This window comes from Helobdella robusta (genome assembly GCF_000326865.2).
Source record: "Helobdella robusta unplaced genomic scaffold HELROscaffold_10, whole genome shotgun sequence".
Taxonomy (NCBI): Eukaryota; Metazoa; Annelida; class Clitellata; order Rhynchobdellida; family Glossiphoniidae; genus Helobdella; species Helobdella robusta.
The window spans coordinates 2949476-2957936 of record NW_008703571.1 but is presented as its reverse complement, the minus strand read 5'-3'; the positions used below and the strand labels follow the sequence as shown (position 1 = coordinate 2957936).

Genomic DNA, 8461 nt, shown 5'->3' with positions numbered 1-8461 from the left:
GGGTTCGCGTTTCACAATCACNCTTCTGGCAAGAGCATTCTTCATGTACTTGGCGTAGACGTACGTCACTTTTTGATGCTTGCTTTGCCGATTCAAAAGTGAGACTGTGCGCAACGGCATCCTTGAGTTTTCGTTTATCTGACAAGAGAAGGGATTGCTTGAGTTCCGAATCACGAAGGGCTTTGATAAACGTATCCAGGGCAGTTTCGTCTCTGTGCTCGGGGTCTGATGTTGGATACGACAGCAATGTCAACCGTTCGATATCTTGTGCCAGCTGCTGAATGGATTCACCAGATCGTTGCGTTCTGTTTCTAAGTTGAGACCGATAAATCTGCTTCATGTGTTCTTCACCATAACGTAAATCCAACGCGCTAACCAGAACTTCATAGTTGAAGTGGTTCTCCGCCGGAATCGTCTGAAGAACCTCTGCTGCTGAACCTCGCAGGGCCAGTATCAGTGCTGTTGCTCGTTCTTTTCCGTTCCAACAGTTACTAGTTGCCGCTGCTTCGAACTGGGTTTTATAAACGTTCCAGGACATCTCTCCGTCAAATGCTGGTACCTTCAAAGTTCTTCCAGATGCGTGATCTAACGGCATGGCCATTTTTTTGGATTGCTCCAATTCTCGCTTCAATTTGTCTATCTTGTGATCTACCTCAACGGTCTGACGATCAAGTTTCTGTTCGATCATTTCTATTCTTGTTGACTGTTCTTCAATCTGTTCTGCCACTCCCATTTTTACGTGTTTTAGCTGGTCCTTGATCTGTTTTAACTCCTCTGTCTGTCGTTCGGACTGTTCCTTGATCTGTTGTTTTAACTCTTCTGTCTGTCGTTCGGACTGTCGTTCGGACTGTTCTTTGATCTGTTTTAACTCCTCTGTCTGTCGTTCGGACTGTCGTTCAGACTGTTCTTTGATCTGTTTTATTTCAGTTGACATACTAAGCAGAAGTTCCATCATTTTGGCGGTTGTAAACGTGCCTGTGCTAATTTCATTGTCTTCGTCAGCACCATCAAACTTGAATTCGTCTGGGTTCTTACCTTCGTCAATGAGAGCTTCTCTCAGACGTGCAACTAGTACTTCTTTGTTGCCACTTGTGACAAGGCTTCGTTTCTGTAGTTCTTCTCGTAGTTGAACTACGTTCAACCCACACAGTTTTGACATCGTGTTCTTTTTCTACGAGTAGTAATTCGCTGGTCGAAGATCCCACTTCTGACACCAATGTTATAATACTCGCTGTCGTAACCGATTTACGATGCGACGGGTTCGAATCTTCGATTGAATAAAATACTCCAAACAGTTATTAGTTATTAAACTTTATTTACAGAAGAAATCAACTAATCGTTTATTTCCAGTAAATTCGCACTAACGCAACAATTAACTTTTAAATTGTTCAAAATCTATCGTTATGACAACGTCAACAAAACAAATCAAATATCGCTTTAAATAGTTCACCGAATCGCTATTCACAAAATCACAGAGTCGCGAATTTCACTAATCACGAATTTCACTAATCACGAATTTCACTATCACGAATATCTCAATCACGAATATCACCAATCACGAATATCTCAATCACGAATATCTCAATCACGAATATCACCAATCACGAATATCTCAATCACGAATATCACCAATCACAAATATCTTGCGACGTGCGCTTATATACTCTTCGCAAGCGTCGTTTCTAGATTCTTCCCGATGGTCCGATTCCAGCATACTCTAGAACGTTCCAGTCACTAGAACATTCTAGAATACGCTAGAATCTAGTGCGTTCGGTAGCACGGTTATAACAATATATTAACAAAATTCCTATTTACAGAAGATGTCATTATCTACATGTATGCATATAGTACTATTTCGACTACCTAGTCTCGTCAATGCAACTTTATAATAAGTTTTACATTTTTAAAGTTTTTAAAATTTCAAAATTTTAAAAGTTTTAAAATTACTAAATTTTATATCCTATATATATCCTTTTTAAAAAGAATTTAAAATTAACACTTTTATAATTTATAAGTTTAATTTTTTTTCTTTAGTAATTCATTTCCAGCTGACATCTTTCTACAATATAATCTAAACTTTTTATAAAATTTATTACAATATCCAGAAAAAAAAGTTATTGTTATTTGACTTACCAACTTGATGATTTAAAATATTTTTTATATCATTGATAATTAATTTAATTTAATCATTTATTATTGATTAGAAGTTTGATCAAATTTATTAACGAAACTGAAACAATTTGTATTCAAACACACCTTCACTCTTTATCTTAAAAATGTTATAAATTGACTTCCAGCTAAATCAAAATAACATTAATAACAGCGAACGCGACAGTTAATATGGCGACAACACAACAGTTTTTTTTTTAAACAGAACATGAATTATTGTAGGAACAAATGAAATAAATTGTATAGTGCTTGGCATATAAAAATTCAAAAAGCACAATATTTTGTATATATAATTATAATAAATTATATAATTTTATATAATTATTTTATAGTATTTGCAATTTAGAATTTTGATTTCTTGGGAAGAAGCAATTGCCCCCCCCCCCTGCCTCCCCCCAAATGACGCCTCTGAGAATATCTTGTTAGACTTGTGATGGAAATGTATACAAATACTAAGACTCGTCAGCACAACGGTTGGAAACACAGATGCATTTGACATCGGCGTTGGAGTTCACCAAGGCTCGATTATCAGTCTACTGTTATTTATAACTGTGATGGAAGAAATCACAAAACCGATACGCACTGGTGACATTTGGAATCTAATATATGCTGATGATATCGTTTTAACAGTCACGTCTGAGCAGAATGCAGCACAGATGTTTGAAGATTGGAACACCAGACTCGCCGATCATGGATTCAAAGTCAACATCAGCAAAACCAAAGCAATGAACACTGGTGAACCTATCCAATCCACAGCTACTGGACTATGGCCCTGTTCAGTTTGTAAAGCTGGTGTAGGTAACAATTCAATCAAGTGTCAGTAGTGTAACCAGTGGTGTCACAAACGTTGTTCAAAAATAATTGCTACTTTATCTAAAGTGTCCAATTTTGTTTGTCCTGCTTGCATCAATCCACAACAACAAATTCGAAATAGCAATGTTTTTGACGCCATTAAGGTAGAGAAAGTCACATCGTTTCAATATCTAGGGGATGTTCTGGATTGTACTGGAACAGCTGAAGCTGCCGTTCGAGCACGCATACGTGCAGCCTGGAATAAATGGCATTTTCTTGCCTCTATATTGATGCGGCGTGACATCCCACTACCACTACGATCAAGACTTTATAAATCTGTGATACGTCCGGTCTTGTTATATGGTGCAGAAACATGGCCAATGACAACCAAACTGGAACAACAACTTCAACGACCGACATGAAAATGCTCCGATGAATGCAACGAATTAGTCTGAAGGACCACATCGAATCTACCAAAATCCTGCGTCATGCTAGTTTAGATGATATAACAAAATGGACGAATGCCGACAGCTCCGTCTGCGGTGGTTTGGTCATATCAAACGGAGTGGAAATAGTGCCATAACTTCTCTTGCAGATGTTGAAGTACCTGGCACACGTCCCAAAGGCCGTTCAAAGAAATCCTGGTCGCAAACAATCGAGCAAGACATGAGAGCTCTAAATTTAAATGAAATGGATACAACTGATCGTCTAATTTGGCGCAAAAAGTTGATGGCAAAGAAAACCACGTCCTACTTCGGGAAACTGGGTCTCGGGACGCTAAACGAAAGTTGATTGACTGATCCAAATGCTAAACATATTATTCATAGTTATTCAGAAAATGAATTTCATTTAAAAGTTTACAACCTTTACACAGCAAATTTCACAAAAGCAAGTTATAGGGGAATTTTCTGCTACCATAAGACTGAAATAAAATCACATATGGTGGATTAGGGTTCTGACTTTAAAGAATTTTTATGCATCAAGTTTTATGGACTATTTTCATATTCTTGTCATTCAATTAAATCTAATAATGATAATTTACTAAATCTTTTGCAGGCTTTCATGGCAATTGTTGGTGTAAAAATAATAGTGGGAGAACTCAACTTTCCAACCATTGATTGGAATTACTGTTCAAGCAAGTCCATTGAGACAAGATTTTTGAATTTAATTAAGGATTATTTTCTTTTTCAAATGGTTGACATGCCAACAAGGTGTCGTGGGTTGCACAAGAGCTCTTTGTTAGATTTGTTTTTTGTAGAGGTTAGAAATTTAATAAAAAGTTTATCTTATAGTTCTCCATTTGGTAAAGGTGATCATTGTGGTTTGAATTTGGTAATGGGTATAAATTTGTATGATTTCAGGTGTGGCTTAAAAAATAGGCTTGATTTTAAGAGAGGTAATTACAAATTGATGAATTATTACTTGCTGTCTGAATTGGATGTTAAAAGATGTTAAAGACTGTTGTAAAAAATTATAATGATGTTAATGAATTATGATGTTATTATTTGAATGTGATCAATGAGGCAACAAATAGATTTAAACTTTATTCCAATTTTTAACTTGAGATTTTTCAAGAATAGTAACCAAATTAAGTTACCAAGGGATGTTTTAAACATGATTAGGAATAGGAACAAATTATGGAAGAATTTTATAAAACATAGGAATAAGCAAATTTTAACTGAGTATAAGCATTTAAGAAATCAAATTAAAAGAACTGTTGTGAAATTAAGAGAGCAAGATACACTACTTTTAGCTAAGTTGATTAAAACAAATCCAAAGGTTCTCTGGCAACAGTTTAACAAATCAAGAAAAAATAAAATTACTTTGGATGATTTAATTGATGATAAGAAGACCATTATAATGGATGACCATTGTAAAGCTGAGAATTTTGCTAACTTTTTCAAAAATGTTTGTGTTCAGGATAGCGGTTTACATAATCAAAAAATAAATAAATTTAACAAAATACAATAATCATACTATGATGGATAATTTGATTGTTGAAAGAGGTGGAGTTGAAAGAAAAATTGATGGATTGAATAAATATAAATCAGCAGGACCCGATAACTTATTCCCAACGGTTTTGAAACTGTAAACATTCGGTTTCTGATTATTTGTGCAAATTATTTAATTTGTCTTTAAATAGTGGAAAAATTCCGAAAGATTGGAAACACAACATTATTGCTCCTATTTTTCAAAAAAGGGATAGACGTTTGGTTGAGAATTATACACCAGTTGCTCTAAGCTGTGTTTGTTGAAAACTTTTGGAGTTCATTATTAAAGATCATCTATTTATTACATTTATAAAAACAATTTACTAGATTATGGGCAATACGGTTTTGTGAAGAGGATGGATTGTTGGACTGGTGCAATTGATAATTGTTTGGATGTTGATGTTATTTACACAGACTTTACTAAAGCTTTTGATAGAGTGCCGCATGTGTTATTGATTAATAAGTTGCGTGGTTATGGTGTGAATCATTGTTTGGTTGAATGGATTAAGGAGTATTTGTGCGGTAGAATTTCTAGTGTGAGAGTGAATAATTGTTTGTCTAAAAGGTTTTAAGTTAGTAGTGGAGTGCCTCAAGGAAATGTATTAGGTCCGCCTTTGTTTATTGTGTATGTGAATGACATGTTTGCTATTGTGAAAGATAGTTTTGTTCAAATGTATTTGTATGCTGATGATGCTAAAATGTTTAATTTTATAAGATGTGTGGATGATAGAATAGTGCTACAAAAACATCTTGATAAATTGTATGACAAGTGTATGCTATAGAAAATCGATTTGAATATTGAAAAGTGTACAGCTATAAAATTTGGTCATTCATGTTTGGATAATAATTGGTGTTATAATATTAATAATTCTAACTTGGATTTTTGTGGTGAAGTGAACGATTTGGGGGTTTTGTTTGAACGTTCACTGAGCTTCTCTAAGTATATACATCATGTCATTAATAAATGTTTTGTTCTTTTAGGATTGTTATACAGAAACTTTAACAATTTAACTAAAGAGTCATTTATTTTGATTTATAAATCTTTAATTAGGTCAAAGTTAGAGTATGGTGTCAGTGTATGGTCTCCTTGAAAAATAAAGGAAATTGACGAATTTGAAAGGGTTCAGAAACGGGCAACAAAGATGGTCAGGGATTGCAAAGGCCTTTGCTACTGGGATCGATTGAAGTTTCTTGGCTTGCCAACTTTAAGATTTAAAAGAGTTCGTGGAGACATATTTATGATTTTCAACATTGCGAAGGGTATGGTAGATAAAGATTCCTCACCAGCTTTGTGTTTTGATGCGGATCCACGTACCAGAGGGAATCGCTATAGAATACATGTTCAAAAGTTCCATACAAATACAAGAAAGTATTCATTTTCTAACAGAGTGATCTCTATTTGGAACAATTTACCGACATGCGTTGTTGAATCAGATACTGTTTCCAACTTCGAGAAGAATTTTGACTTATATATGGCCAACAAAGGTTTTCTATATGATCATGAAATTGACATTGTTGTTTGATTGCTTTCAGTTGTCTTTTAATGCTATTTTGATATGAGCATATATAACTTACGTTTAAGCCCATTATTTATTTATATTTTTTTTATTTATTTATACACGAGACGAGTATGATCGACACAATCAAATGCAGCACTCATATCAAGTAATGCCAAAAAAGAAACGCATTGACTGTCAATTGAAGAGAACAACTGGGAGAAAATACCAATGAGTGCAGTTTCTGTAGAAAAATATTGGCGATAGCCGTATTTGTTCTTTTTTTGTTAACAAATTGTTTTTGTTTAAATGCTGTAACAATTGTTTGATAGCAACTCGTTTAATGACTTTAAAAATGAATGAAAGATTAGAGATAGGACGGTAATTTGATAAAATTTTGTCGTCCAAATTTGATTTTTTTAGAAGTGGGGTTACAATAGCATGTTTCAAAGGGTTGGGAAAACTGCCAGCTGATAAACATAAGTTGACAAAAAACATCAAAAATGGCAAAATAAGATCTATAATTTTTTAAATATGTATTATTATTATTCGAAAATTTGTATGTTTCTCAAAATGTTTCTCTAATTACAAACAAAATGTTTCTCAAAAGCACTGTCTAAAAAAACATTTGAATTGCTACGATAAACCAAATCTTAAAATCTTATAATAAAAACAAAAATGATTTCAATAATTTCTTGAACAATTTTTCTGTCAGTTCGGGCTGCCTTAGATGACTTGGTAGACTATTCCAAACGGCTGGTCCACATACTGAAAAACTTCTCTCAGCCATTTTCAAGTTGGTTTGGGGCAGACATAACAAGTTGCTATCATCAGACCTTAAGCAGACATTTTTAAAAGACAGTTGTTTCGGTGCATGCATTTCTTTTAAATAAACTGGCGCCATTCCCTTTATACATTTGAACATGATTGTTGATATTTTGAACAAAATTCTTTTTTTGACCATCAACCAGTGCAGTTCTCTGAATATCGGGGTGACATGGTCAAACTTTTTCGCACCAACCACGATCTTAGCTGCCCGATTCTGAATTGACTGAAGCACAGATAACGATTTTTCAGGCAAACCATAAAATAAGCTGTTGCAGTAATCCAGTCTAGAATGAATAAACGAATGCACTAAACTTTGAATAACATCTTTGGTTAAGCTTTTGCGGATTATTTTTAATTTTCGCAGTTGTAGGGTTGCAGTACCAGATAAAAACTTGTTATGTTCAGTCATTGCCAGTCTAGAATCAAAAATGACACCAAAGTTTGTAGCTTTGGGAATAAAGTTTATTATTAATTTTAATTCTAGACAGCTGTTGCCAAGTTCCAACCAGAAGAATTTGCGTTTTACTTTGATTGAGCTTAAGACGATTATTTGCCATCCATTTCTCGATCTCGACCAAACATTTAACAAAACGATCAACTGAAAGATGAAAGTTGCTATAGGATTCTGTGGCGAGTAGCTGAATATCATCTGTAAATGCATGACACTCCAAACCATGTAATCCGATCGCCTCAATAATTTCAGAGGTGTAAAGAACAAACAAGATCGGTCCGAGAACCGAGCCCTGTGGAACACCAAATCTTATCGTTTGAACCGAAGAGGTCTTATTCTTGTAGATTAACTGTTGAGTTCTGTTTGTTAAGTACGACCGAAACCATTGTTCGACAGAGTCAGTTATTCCAAATCTATGATTAAGACGTTTCAGAAGAATGCAATGGTCAACACAGTCAAATGCCGAACTCATATCTAAGAATCCAAGAAGAGATGGTTTACTGTTGTTTATATTTTCATGCAACTTAGATAACACATGCAACAAAGCAGTTTCGGTAGAATGATGTCTTCTTTAGCCTGACTGATATACCGGTAACAAATTGTTTTTATCTAAGTGTTTCATAAGCTCCTTAGAAACTAATCTTTCAATTAATTTTGACAAGAACGACAGATTTGAAACCGGTCTATAATTATTAAGATCAGAATTGTCTAATTTTTCTTTTTTCAAAAGAGGA

The 8461-nt window shown here is 34.4% G+C and overlaps 1 protein-coding gene across 1 annotated transcript; it reads right to left on the bottom strand.

The window, feature by feature from the left end:
- Positions 1-1009: 1009 nt before the first annotated feature.
- On the bottom strand, positions 1010-1159 carry HELRODRAFT_71331 (hypothetical protein; the record flags this gene model as incomplete). The annotated part of the gene is made up of 1 exon (XM_009011971.1): positions 1010-1159. A coding segment is annotated over one exon (150 nt), but the record flags the coding sequence as incomplete, so codon positions are not given.
- Positions 1160-8461: the final 7302 nt, after the last annotated feature.